The 13,287-nt window shown below is 39.0% G+C and overlaps 2 protein-coding genes across 6 annotated transcripts; both read right to left on the bottom strand.

Moving 5' to 3' along the window:
- Positions 1–866: 866 nt before the first annotated feature.
- abcb9 (ATP-binding cassette, sub-family B (MDR/TAP), member 9) lies at positions 867–9,082 on the bottom strand. 2 transcript variants are annotated; one of them, XM_037258069.1, is made up of 12 exons: positions 7,786–9,082; positions 6,024–6,138; positions 4,869–4,999; positions 4,759–4,796; positions 4,591–4,662; positions 4,311–4,508; positions 4,107–4,235; positions 3,823–4,011; positions 3,562–3,735; positions 3,103–3,262; positions 2,817–2,953; positions 867–1,736 (listed from the first exon to the last, which is right to left on the bottom strand). In XM_037258069.1, the coding sequence occupies exons 1-12, from the start codon at positions 8,444–8,446 to the stop codon at positions 1,422–1,424; spliced, it is 2,319 nt and encodes a 772-aa protein (XP_037113964.1). In that variant the 5' UTR covers positions 8,447–9,082; the 3' UTR covers positions 867–1,421. The 2 variants fall into 2 exon arrangements, with proteins under 2 accessions (XP_037113964.1, XP_037113963.1); XM_037258068.1 differs by having other exon boundaries at positions 4,591–4,796.
- A 529-nt stretch (positions 9,083–9,611) lies between these two features.
- On the bottom strand, positions 9,612–13,110 carry zgc:113436 (uncharacterized protein LOC503528 homolog). 4 transcript variants are annotated; one of them, XM_037258070.1, is made up of 8 exons: positions 12,818–13,110; positions 11,944–12,137; positions 11,748–11,859; positions 11,512–11,650; positions 11,191–11,245; positions 10,831–11,112; positions 10,645–10,761; positions 9,612–10,088 (listed from the first exon to the last, which is right to left on the bottom strand). In XM_037258070.1, exons 1-8 carry the CDS (start codon positions 12,984–12,986, stop codon positions 9,834–9,836), a joined length of 1,323 nt encoding a protein of 440 aa, XP_037113965.1. In that variant the 5' UTR covers positions 12,987–13,110; the 3' UTR covers positions 9,612–9,833. The 4 variants fall into 4 exon arrangements, with proteins under 4 accessions (XP_037113965.1, XP_037113967.1, XP_037113968.1 ...); XM_037258072.1 differs by having other exon boundaries at positions 10,831–11,088; XM_037258073.1 differs by having other exon boundaries at positions 11,988–12,137; positions 12,818–12,954.
- Between the last annotated feature and the right edge of the window lie 177 nt (positions 13,111–13,287).

Below are 13,287 nucleotides of genomic sequence, written 5' to 3'. Positions count from 1 at the left end.
AGTGAAGGGAACACTGATATCCCACCCACCTCCAGATGGATTAAATATTCCATTTGAAATTTTTTATTGAATACATGTATTTGATCAGAACAAATTGGTTCGGAATCAATCAAAATAAAAGGGATGTGTGGTATTTAAAATTGTGCATTATTGAGTATGAATGTCTGGAGCAAGGGTGTCAAACTCTTTTTTTTTCGCGGGCCGCATTGTAGTCATAGTTTCTTTCGGAGGGCCATTATGACTGTCAACCCAAATACATTTATGAGCACCTCATATTATATACAGTATAAGCTACAAAACAAACTGACAAATAACTCGTTTTCAAATCAGACTGCTAAAAACTGGTCAAATATTTAAAAATATATATTTTTAAAAGTGAAGACAATTTGCAATTCTAGTAATGACACGAATTTGATGCACAATTTGTCTTCGCGAGCCACATAAAATGATGTGCCGGGCCGTATCTGGCCCCTGGGTCTTAAGTTTGACACCTGTGGTCTGGAGTATGGTGTTTGGAAGAAGGTAGCAAAATCCTAATCAAGATACAAACACAACTTTATATAAATATACAATCGGGAAGAATTCTGCCATAATCAGTTTCGTAACCCTTATGGAAATGGGATTTGCACCTGTTTTAAGGAGCAGTGGACTGGCTAGGTTTGCCAGTCATTCCCTCAATATCGGCCCCCTTTTCCACATGCGTAGGAGTGCTATCTAAATAACAGCAATACTTGACGCGATATGGCATTTTTTATAGCAAATTATACTTCACTGGCTTATACTTGTTTTTGGTGGGGTATCAGACAGCAGTGATATTTATTAAATGTTTATACACACAACCTAATAGAATGACACAAAATTACCTGTCAGGGGTGCATTGCTTTAATTTGTGGATAATGGCTCCCACTGGGTTTTTGAAATTCCAAAATCTCAAAAGTGTTTCTTTGCCTTTTTCAGACTACTACGGACTTTATACACTTTGTTTCCCATGTGTTCTTAAATTTCCTTGTATTGTAGCATGGACCTTGTAGCCCCACTTTACATTGTCAGGCACTCATTGAGTGATTTCTCAACCCACCAAATCTGGTGGTAATACAACCCGAGTGTGACTATAGTGAAACAAAACACAGCTGTCCAAAACCTGCAGAAAATGTGGAGGAGCAATTTCTGTATTTTTTCATAGTGGGCTACATAGGGTTGGATTCTATTTGTCCTAACTAAATTCAATATTCATTTAGAAGCGTCGTTTTGCATGAGTGTCATTGTGAGATATAAACTTGTTTTATGAGCCAAAACATAGCAGAATGCTTTTCCACAGAACACAAAAGATGAAGTCATCAGTATTATTGTCAAAATGTTGTTTATATTTAGTGAATGATTAAATAACAAAACAGCAGGAAACAATTCCACATAATTTGTTCTCAATAGCGAGGATTGTACTCTTGATCGCTTGCACTGCTGCTTTGTCTGCTATGCTGATGTCCTCCATCAGGTTTCCAGGAGGAACTCTCTGCAAGATTTAGTACTTCATCGCCCGTCTCTATGCCCAGAACCTGTCGTTGCACCAGTTTGTAGTACAGCCCCCCACTGGCCATCAGCTGAGCATGAGATCCCTGTTCAGCCACACGGCCCTTATCGATCACTATGATGCTGTCTGCTCTCTCCACAGTGCTGAGCCGATGTGCAATCACTAATACCGTGTGCTCCCTAATGATGTTGTTTAGAGCTTGCTGAACCTGCAGGAACCATAAGATTACAGAATAGATCAATCAATTAAATCAAGTTTATTACTATTATTTTTAATAATAATTTCTAAATCCTCCAACAGTGGAAACCCCAAAGATAGATGCAACTGAAACAAAAGCAATGCTGCTTTAATTTTAATATCACATAGATGGTGGACGTATGCGGTCAAAATATATCATACTGTGCAAACATCATGATGTTTGAGTACCTATGAGTCAGATTTCAATCCTTCAATACAAAAAAAATAAAAACAAAGAAAATCTTCCACATGCTTAAAATGAAGTCTGACAATGTAGACTGACATCATTTTGAATAGGTGCTACAAAAGGCCTCAAACAAATCTAAATCAAAACACAACCAGAATAAATCCTTTAATTTTTGCTAGGCTTGCTCGATACTGACGCTCTAAAGTCATAGACACTAAACTCCTAAGTTTAGTGTGACTTTACAGGAGTTTTTTTCCTGGTTGTAGTGCATTTAGCTTAAAGGTATTAGAGAGGACCCTATTTAGAATTTTATTGTAATATTTCTCAAATTTCTCCCCACACACCACTGACAGACTGTTAAATAGGTCGTCTTAAAATACGTTTATTTCCTTTATGATATCCATGCTCGCTCACTTTACTGTGCATGTGCATAGCTTGTGATTAAAATACCGCACATTTTGGACACTCTGGCTTAGTTGTAGCATTTCCTGCTTGATTTCTGTGTGAAAACGGCTGATGAACGTCGTGATGATGAAGGTTCTCGCAAAAGAAAGCCTGTTGTTGACGTCTTTGAGAAGACAAATTCAAATATGGCACTCGTGCATGCAAGTGTGCAGGTGACAACAGGGGAGGAGGGACTTGCGCAGTATGTATTCAAATACGGACAAATAGGCTCTGCTTTCTGAGCTGTCGGAAAGATCGTCTGTAATGTCTTTTAGGTGCATTTGACTTCAAAGGTTCCACTGGCTGGCATACAATTATTCAAAAACCAAGTTAAGGGCTCTTATTACATCTCAAGAGTGCCTTCATTTGGCCATCAGTGCTTTGGATCATTTTTCACTGGGAAAAAGTAATGTTACTCACAATGTGTTCACTCTCAGCATCCAAGGCACTGGTCGCTTCATCCAGGATAAGAACACGAGGGTGTCGTACAAGAGCTCTTGCAATGGCCACCCTTTGTTTTTGCCCACCTGACAACTGTGCACCTTTCTCGCCAACACCTAGCAAAAAGTAAAATGCATTCAGTGAGAAGGGATATATTTAACTCCTTGACACCATTTAAGGAAAACTAGCACAAGACTTAACAACATTACATCTATTCTAGAGAAAATAGATTTGAAAGACAGAAATTAACAGATGCAATAATAACTTGTTTGATAGCCTTGGGGCAGGTCCATGATGAAATCATGCGCATTCGCTTTTGTGGCTGCCTCTATGACAGCCTCCATGGGGACATCTGTCAGACCATAAGTGATGTTCTCCTCAATTGTTCGGGCAAAAAGCACTGGTTCTTGGCCCACAAGCGCCACCTGCATGATGATAATCATTACTAGAAATGTAACAATATATTTTCAAGTCCTGCAGCATATCATTAAAACATTAATGTATTGGTTAATCAGTAATAATAAAGGGAAGTCAACCCCAAAATTTGGTTCACATTAATATGTTGTATAAGACCAAAGTAGTCAAATTATGGCATTTTGATTAATATTGCATTTGTGGAATATAAGCTAAGCAGCCAAAATCATCAATTTTTATCAATTTCAGGGGGCGGCCATTTTGCCACATGCTGTCGACTGAAAATGACATCACAGTTGCATGGACTGACTTGAGAATGGAGGTCACAATGCAGAAAGGTGTGAACAGGCTTTCCATCCAAGAGGACTTGACCCTGCTGAGGAGCATAGAAATTTTCCAATAGGTTGACACAGGAGCTCTTTCCACTGCCAGAAGGTCCCACCAGGGCAGTCACCTCGCCCGGCTTTAGAGTGAATGACACTCCCTGCATCAGACCAATTATTATCAAAACAACTTGAGTTATTACGCTGTAGGGTATACACAATGTGCTATATACAGTCATAGAAATTACCTTAAGGATTTCGATCTCTGGCCGAGTAGGGTAGGCAAATTTGATATCTTGAAAATCCACCAGACCAATGAATGTCTCCAAAGTCTCTGTGCCATCTGCTGGGTGATCGGGTTTTCTGTCCAAGTAGTCGAAAACCTTTTCAGCGGCCCCTACGCCCTGCATGAGGCCCGAGTAAACCGACGCAATGTTCTGCAAGATGACGTGCACAAGTATTTAGCAACAGATTATGAACCTTGTCATTGATTAACTGCAGAATAGGAGAAAAATGAATTGAAATTAATTACCGACAAACATTCCCCCATTTCAAGCGTGTATATGAAAAATGATAACAATTGGCTGCTGTCCATCTGACCAGTAACCACAAGGTGGCCACCATAGGCGAGGATGGTCACCTCTAGAGTGAGCTCTGAGATCTACAAAACAGAAAGACTTGATAAATACCCACTCTGTGATCATTACCAAGGAAATCAACGAAATCTAATACCTACACAGCTGGACCACATATAGCAAGCATATGCCAGGGCTTGTTTCTTGTTGAGATGGTACATGACAACGAGCTTGCTGTAGTAGGAATCAGCCTCTCGATGCTCGTTAGCGAAGCTTCGCACTGTCTTCATGGCGGAAATGGTTTCTTCTGCAACTTTGTTAGCCTTTGCAAGTGTTGTCTGTACCTCTTTAGTTAGGCTCTGGAAAAAATACAGCGTAATTTGATCCATTTTAAAATAAAATTAAATATATATAATATTAATTAAAAAACTGTTAGATTACCTTGTAGTAATTCCCATAATACTCTGAAAGAACGGCAATAAAAGGAAGTCCCATCATGTTCACTAATGTTAGCTTCCAGGACATCCCAAACATAAAAATGAGAAAGCCAACAGCTTTGATGGCGCTCCTCAAGAACACATTAATGTTCTGGGAGATGAGGTCACTCACTTGGGTGGTGTCAGCTGACAGACGTGAAGTGATATCACCTGAAAAGTGATAAATAGATTAGAATATTAAATATTAAAAGGGATTGGGGTTTTGGTAACACTTAACTTTACCTGTATGGTTCTCATCAAAAAAACCAATGTCCTGTTTCATCAGAGTTCTAAAAAGATGGTTCCTGAACCGAAGATTCAGTCGTGCAAATGTGAGCGTAAACACTCCTCCACGCACGCCGACTGCAATTGAACTGAATGCAGGAAAAGTGATCTAGTCAGGCATTTTAACATTTATTTTATTTAAGCTTTTTTGTTAAGAAACATTGTTCAAAAGTGGCCTGCTGGATGTATACCTACAGTCAATGTACAATACAATGTTAACTGACAAAAAATATTACCGATATACCAATATAGAAGGTTAAAAATGTATCCAACTGTATAAATGATAAGAACACAGCGCTGATTTCCACTTCCTGCACATACCATTCAGTTAACTTGATTGTTTATTGTCTGTAAACATTAACAATGCTTATTAGAGTGCCCAAGTCCAGTCTCCGAGAGCCCCTATCCAGCCTGTTTTAGATGCATTCCTCATTCAACAAACCTGATTTAAACCATCAGCTCACAAGCAAGCTTTGCAGATGATGATCCCTCATTTGAATGACGTGTGACAGATCTAAGGAAACATCTCAAACAGGCTGGATAGGAGCTCTTGAGAACTGGACTTGGGTATCCCTACTTTATGTTGATGACCCACAGCAAAACAATTACCGTATTTTCCGCACTATAAGGCGCATCTAAAAACATCCAATTTTCTCAAAAGCCAACAGTGCGCCTTATAATCCGGTGCGCCTTATATATGGACCAATATGGATTCGTGGATGAGGACTAACTTATTAAAGTAAGCTTTACGTGTTTATTTTGTGTGTTGTGTGATATTAACGTTTGAGCAACGTTAAGTTATTGATATATTATTGTTTTCACTATTTCGAGTGTTTCTATATTGTGAGTGCATTAACGTTTGAGCCACGTTGAGTTATTTATTCTATGCGATTTATAATCGATTTATATATGGACAAAGTTTTAAAATGGGCCATTCATTGAAGGTGCGCCTTATAATCCAGTGCGCTTTATAGTGCGGAAACTACGGTATGCTTTTTCATGCTGGTTTTGCATAAACTGCTTATGCTGCTCGATATATATTCCTTCTAATCTAACAGACAATGAAGACATGTTATTTTAGTGTATAACACCACATACAAACACAGAAAATACCTGGTAAATGCCAGGACTGTCAGTGTGATAGCAGGTTTAGCAAAGTATTCCATGCTCCGATGGACCACAATGCTATCTATAGCCTTGCCATAGTAGTAAGGTATGAAGGCTTCACCTGCAAGTGGAAAAAAAACAAAGAGACAGTCATAGTAGAAGCCACACCAAGATGAGTCATACTCATTGTTACCATTAGTCATCATCATTGGTTATTTCCATCTGAACAACTAAATGATACTAGTAATTAACCAGTGATTTTGTGAGGCATACTGTAGGTTTGGACCACTTACAATTTTTATGTAACCATTATTTATAAGGCTACTGCGAACAGATTGACAATTGCAAAGCTGACCTGGCAGAAGATAGCAGAGTAAAACAAAGAAAAATAAAAGCAAATAACTATTCTGAGTCAACATCCACATTATATTTCATAAAATGGACATTGTTGGAGAAAAAAATGAATAAATATGATGGAAATAGAAAGAGAAATACTTTAGAAAGTTATACAATATGCAAAACACATATGGAACTATACTAGATTGGGCAGAAAATAAATTTCAAAGATGTTTTTATCTCATTTCATTATTTTCTGTCACTATGGCAAAAATGACAGTGTGTATATGTCTGGTCTGGTGCATAACACAAGCAGAGATAAACAATCTGAGCTCAGAGACACAGTAGAAAAGCACACTTTTAGAGCAAGTGGAAAATCTACTGCTTAAACGATTTATTCTGAATCTTTCAGAAATCAGAATTTCGACTTTAAACAAACACCGACGTCATGTAAACGTACTCCGTGAATTTCAAGTTGCCCGACAGAGGCCACTGTCAACGTGGAACCCTGCTAATCAGACATGAGTGAATTTGTCTGCACGAGTGAAGAGAGGGCCAACTGACCATTTGACCAGGAAGTACAGTTCACATTGGTGGGTGTTAAAAGAGAGCGCACAAGATGGTGTCAAAATATGCATTGATAAGTAATCATATCATGTTACCGTATTTTCCGGACTATAAGGCGCACCTAAAAACCTCAAATTTTCTTAAAAGCCGACAGTGCGCCTTATAGTCAGGTGCGCCTTATATATGGACCAAATTCCGGCCCGCGGGCCACATTCTAAACTTAAACTGGCCCGAAGCATTGTGTCATAAAATCAATCATAAGTGGCCCGCTGAAGACTATGAATCATGAATCAAAATGACTATGGATCATTATTTTGTGATTATAAAGTAATTTGTTGCGTCTGAAGTTGAAGTAAAAAAGATAAAATGGAGAATGATTTGATTTGGATTAAAAATCTGACATGATGCAACCTGGCCTGTTTACTGCAGTCACAAACACCAATATCACCCTTCTTATTCATACAACAATAACAACAATAAAACAAACTTAATACATCTAATAAAAAATTCATTCAACTTTCATAAAATTGTTAATTTGTTATTTTAATCTTTAACTTTTAAAGTTTACTGATCTATCTGACTGTTTTGTTTTATACTTATTAAAGTAAGCTTTACATGTTTATTTTGTGTGTTGTGTGATATTAACATTATTGATATATTGTTATTGTTTTCACTATTTCAAGTTATTATATTGTGATTGCAATACTGGTGCGCCTTATAGTCGGTGCACCTTATATATGGATAAAGTTTTAAAATGGGCCATTTATTGAAGGTGCGCCTTATAGTCTGGTGCGCCTTATAGTCTGGAAAATACGGTAGTTTAAAAACAGGAAGCACCTCATCAGAAATCCAACTAGATACTCACACACAGCAGAGATGATGAGGAAGATGACGGCTACGGTCAACAGTCCTCCATCTTTTTTCGAGTAGTTCAGCAGACGGCCAAGAGTAGCTCCTGTGGTGGTCTTTGCTATTGCTTTCTTCTCTGGCGTGTTCTTCCTCTCACTGCACACCCCTTTCTCCTCCTCCTCCTCCTCCTCTTCACAATCTGACTGAAGCAACTTCTCAGTGTCCTCGCGACGTCCTTGTTTACGGGTGTCATGTTTTTTCTGACCAAGAACCCACCACAGTACCAGAACTGCCAGTGAGGAGAAACAGGTCCAGCAGATCAGACTCAAAGACCAGGGACGATGAGATAGGGGCCCAAGTTCACTCAGCATCAGCAGCTTGGCCAGCGTATACGTTATTATGCTCTGGCAGACTAAGAGGATGAGGGTGGTGAGTTTAGTCACCCTGTGTGGACCATCCTCTCTGTTCCACAGCACTCCAATGGAAGCACCCAGCAGGAGACATGCTCGAAGCAGCGCAGTCCCCCAAATGTCCAACATAGACTGCAGAATGCTGAAGTTCAAGCCATCCTCCACAAATATGATCAAATGTGATCCATGCGCATAAAGGACTGTGGCAATAATGAGGTCCAGTAGAATGTATGAAATAGTACAGCTCACATTTATTTTAATACCCATGCCTATTTCTTTGTCAAGAACTAATAGAATTCCGTGTTGTAGGGGTAGGACTTAAGGCTTTTGGGCCAATTATGGACCAAAATCCCGCATTGTAATTAACCTCTCACGTTCTACCGGCCGTTTTACATAAAGCACTAAGAATATAACTCCGTAACAAAATGACACCAACACAAATAAATATCCTTCGGGGGTTATTTCGGGAACATTGACAGTTCTCACCCACTATTTTGGGCTAACCATGATAATTCGCTTACAGCAGCGTGCTGGTCTCTCTGGTGGCAAGTCTCGTGCAGGCAATGTAGTCTCGGTGTTAATAAAGTTCCACGAGGCTTACCGCGGTATATGCTGAATAAAAAGTCTCAGAATGACTCATATCATAATTGCAACAAAAAATGTCAGCCCCGCTGCGTTCACTTGTCACGCCAAGTACACTCGCAACGTCAACTAATGGGAGCGTTTGTATCGACGTAATGGAGTGCCCTCGTCTTAAATCCTGGTACGTTGCCATTTACTTATGAAGTCATCCACGTTATTGCGGCGCCACTCCAGTCGCTTTGTGTTCCGGTTATTTGGGGAAATTAAGAATGACATTGATACCTGAACATGAGCGTGTCTGACGCGGAAGGAAACAGTGTAAAGCTCCGCCCACATTATGCTCGTTCAAGAACACCAAGCCGTGAATCTTAAAGACAACGTCAGTGATGCATTACATTACATCGTGATGAAAGCCTTTTAAATGGTGTCCGCCGGCATAGTTTATATATAGAATTGTTTATACGTATTTGAAATACAATGCGCATTTCAGCCTCCTGACAGTCTGCCCGCACGTTCATTGCTAAAACCCGATTACCTAGCTCTGCAATACACTGTATACAAATCTACTGGTGAACATTAACCTTTTAAATACTGCAGGGTTAAATACGCTAAAAAAAACAACAACGAAAAACGCTATGCAGCTCGGCCAAACCACACTGGGGGCCAGGATCAGTTTTATTAGATGACTGATTGTCAGAGTGAAATGTTTTAAACTATTTTATTGATTGTCAAAGGACTTTGTGGTATGGTTACCCAGGAGGAATCGGTGGAAAGTTTGGAAAATATATTAACAATATAATTGACATTAATCAAGTTAAAAAAAACACTAACAACAAAACACTTCCAAAGACAAAGTGGACTGAAATAATTTATTTTTTTAGGAAAATATTTGTATGATCTCTGGAGCTCAGGCAAAGAAGCACAATTAATGTACATCACTGAAGTGTGTGTTAAATTGAAATATGAACCCTGCTTTTATCATTATTTGGATACCATTTTCCATTCATAACTTCAAATATTCCAAATGCAGTCTTTCCAACTTGTGAGATGAACATTTCAGAGTCCTAAATTGTCAGTGATTATCAGACTCAGCCATGTGAAACGTTAATTCAGTTTTTATAACTTCAGAACTACTTTGCTCGGTGGCCAGCACCGTCTCCACGGGGAAAGATAAATATAAACCATCTTCTTTCAGTTTTTTTGAAGGGGACACTCCAGCGCAAAACAGTGGCTCTGATGTTTTTAAAGTCATTGAGGGGCTGTTGTGTGCCTTTCTTTTTACATTCTTCTTCTCCTCTTTGTAGGCTGCTTTCATGTTGGCTATCACCTGAAGAAGACACACATTGAAAGACCAAACAAGTAAAGAAAAAATAATGTAACTGAATTACTTTATAAATATACAGTAGTTGAATTTTTAAACATCTGTTTAACATTTGCTATCATGCTAAATACACTGACGAGAATAACTCTTTCTGACGAGAGAGAGAGAGAGATTATTTTGTTTCTTTGTAGTATTTCCATTTTTAAATAAGAGTAACGTTACCACCAACACTCACATGCTGGTAAGGAGAGACGATGATAGCACGTATTGTAAATTGTAGTTGGGGATTTACCACAATTTCTCTCACAATTTACCACCAATTTCTGGTCATGTATATGGTACCGTTATATTGGCGAACAACAGTGGTTATTTTAACGTGGAAACAAACTCTTTTTGACTGACTCCATACTCACTCGTGGGTTGGCACCCACAGATTTAACTATTCATGAATTACTTCTGAATATGTTTTTTTCCCAAGCCATGCCCAACATCAATATTATGAAAAAACAAGCCCCTTTCCACTAAGATTATACATATCTTAAAGGAAAAGATAAATAATTACCAACTGCTTAACGGTGTTCTGCTGTTCTTGCATTATAGTCATGTATGTGGAAGCCTTCTCTTTGACAGAATACATGTCCTGCTCATGATCATCATATCCAAGTGGACCGAGTGTAGCCTAAATGAAAGAAAAGGGGAATTTAAGGAACAGAAAACCAACTGCTTTGTTGGAAATAGCTTGTCTTACTTGGTTTGGAGCGTTCGCTTTCCGGTTGAACATGAGCGAGTAAGGCGTGAACTTGGTTGTAGGGTTTATAGATGTTCTGAAGAGAAACAGCACAGGATCCAGAAAGTCATCCCAGTCTGTCTGCTTTTCTGTCACCATCTGCGTAATAGCCTCTTTCAGCAACGGACTAGTGCAGTCGTGTAGCGGGTTGAGTTGAGGCTGAGCCGGAGGAGAGACTTTTTGCATGATGCCCCATCTGTGGCTCAACAGATTTGTAACCTGCAAAGAATAATCCACAACACACTGACACACCGAAGATCCACACGTTTCTAATCCCCCGATTGATCGTCTTGCATGATTTCATTATTGACGACGTCTCACCTCATCACAGAAGTCTGGGCTCTGTGTGCACACGATTGTTTTCGGGGAACCAAACCTGAACCAAACCGGGGTGAATGCATAATTCCAATTGTCATCAATTTCTAAATACCAAAATATTACAGGTAAAAACTAATGCTTTCCTTGGATGATTTTATGTTAAGGTTTCAATTAAGGAGCTTGAACACACGTCTACGTATGTCAAGGTTCACGGCATCAATATGTGGGCCAACACAATGTAAAATGCTAAATTGTAATAATGTCAACAAGACCCTATGTTGAATGTTCTATATCATTCTAAGCAGTCAGAATGTGTGCGTTTACCTGGACATACATTTGGAAATACACCTCGCTATGGAGACAGCATCCGTCTTTTGCAGTGGAAATGCCTCAGGCCATTTGCTGAAGTAATCAATGAGAACAGTAACATGCGTGTTCAATTGCTGAGTCTCTGGGAAAGGCCCTGTAGAACACAAAAAGAAAAGCAGAAAACGTGTCTCAAACTGGAAACCAATGACAGAAAACAAGTTAATCTTTTCAGAACAAAATGAGGCAAAAACCTATTATGTCAATTCCAACGATATCCCATGGTGCATCCACTTTGATTGGTCGGACTGTCCTCGCCAGATTTTTATTCCTCTCTGCATGTTGACATGTCTCACATACTTTAATCTGAAAAATCAAATCAGATAGATTAGGCGTCATCTTTAGTGCCACAGTTGATGTTAGATGTTAATAAGCACATAATAACAGTACCCAGTCCACCACATCCTTGATAATGCCCAGCCAGTAGTACTTGCTTTGAATTCTGTGGACAGTCTTCTTCTGACCCAAATGATGTCCGATGTCATTAAAGTGGCAGTCCAGAAAAATCTGCCTCTTCCGCTCAGCCTCAATGACAACCTCTCTCTTTTCTTCTTTCTTTGGCCCCACATAATAGAGCTTGGCATCTTAAAATACAGAGATAAATTGAAATATAGTGGGTGCAGGCAGTAAAGGCTCCGATTTCAAGTAACATAAAATGTGAAATGATTGGGAAATGTATTTAATTTTTTCATGTTTGTTGGGCTGACATCTCATAGAAACTCACAATGAATTTAGGGGCAATGTTTTAAGTCTGGCATACATTTTTTGAGCAAACAGAAGCGGAATTAAATTTAAAAACATTTTTACACAGATGGTATATCAACGATTGCTCATTGAGCAGAAGAAAACATTGCATTTTAAAAGTTGAATGAATTTAATAAACAATGTTGGTTCGATTAAAAGTGAGGGCTGCCACATTTATTTTACAAATTCCTAAATAATCACAATAATATGCATTGCACAGCGGCAATTACCCCATACCGTTGTAGAAAGCCAAATACAGTACTGTGCCCACACACACAAACAATATCAGGGCCCACCAACTCTGGTCCTCCAGAGCACCAATCTAAACGTGTCGCACTTACAGCACACCCGATTGATATGATCAGGATCGTTGTCATACTTACACAGCTGATGATCTGATCATTTGAATCGGGTGTTGTGGAAGAGGGATAATCTAAAACATTGTGATTAATCCCTTGAATACCGGGGTTCGTGACCCTGGAGCACATTCGATAATGTAACATTTTAAAGCAAGCCTCACCGTCGATGATGAATTTCTGTGCGTATCTTTTGAGATTCTTCTTCCTCAATGGATTCATCGACTGTGGGAAGCATCCTTTGGCCACAAAAGTGTAAATGTCGCCAAGTTTACTCGAGCTGGATTCGACCACCTCCTCCTCTGCTACTTGCAAAGCGTCGACACTCAACATTCCTGCAAAGACCTAACGATAGTAGGACGTAAAACCATCAGAAAACATCCAGTAGCAAATTGCGCTAATGCTAAAACATGCGACCGGAGTGACGTCTTCTTCTTCTTTTTCACTAATGATGAAAAGCAACATCGAGGATCATTATCGCCACCAACTGTCGTGCAATCAAAACGTTTACGATACTTATGGCTTGTTGTGAAAACGGACATTGTGCCCTCAATATTGTTATACCAATTATTGTATATCAATTATATAATAATTGACTATTGAATTTCAATTTACTTCGAACATATATAAGTAT

The sequence above is a fragment of the Syngnathus acus genome, chromosome 9, assembly GCF_901709675.1.
Source record: "Syngnathus acus chromosome 9, fSynAcu1.2, whole genome shotgun sequence".
Taxonomy (NCBI): domain Eukaryota; kingdom Metazoa; phylum Chordata; class Actinopteri; order Syngnathiformes; family Syngnathidae; genus Syngnathus; species Syngnathus acus.
The sequence above is the reverse complement of the archived record's forward strand: the minus strand, read 5'-3'. Positions and strand labels throughout refer to the sequence as shown.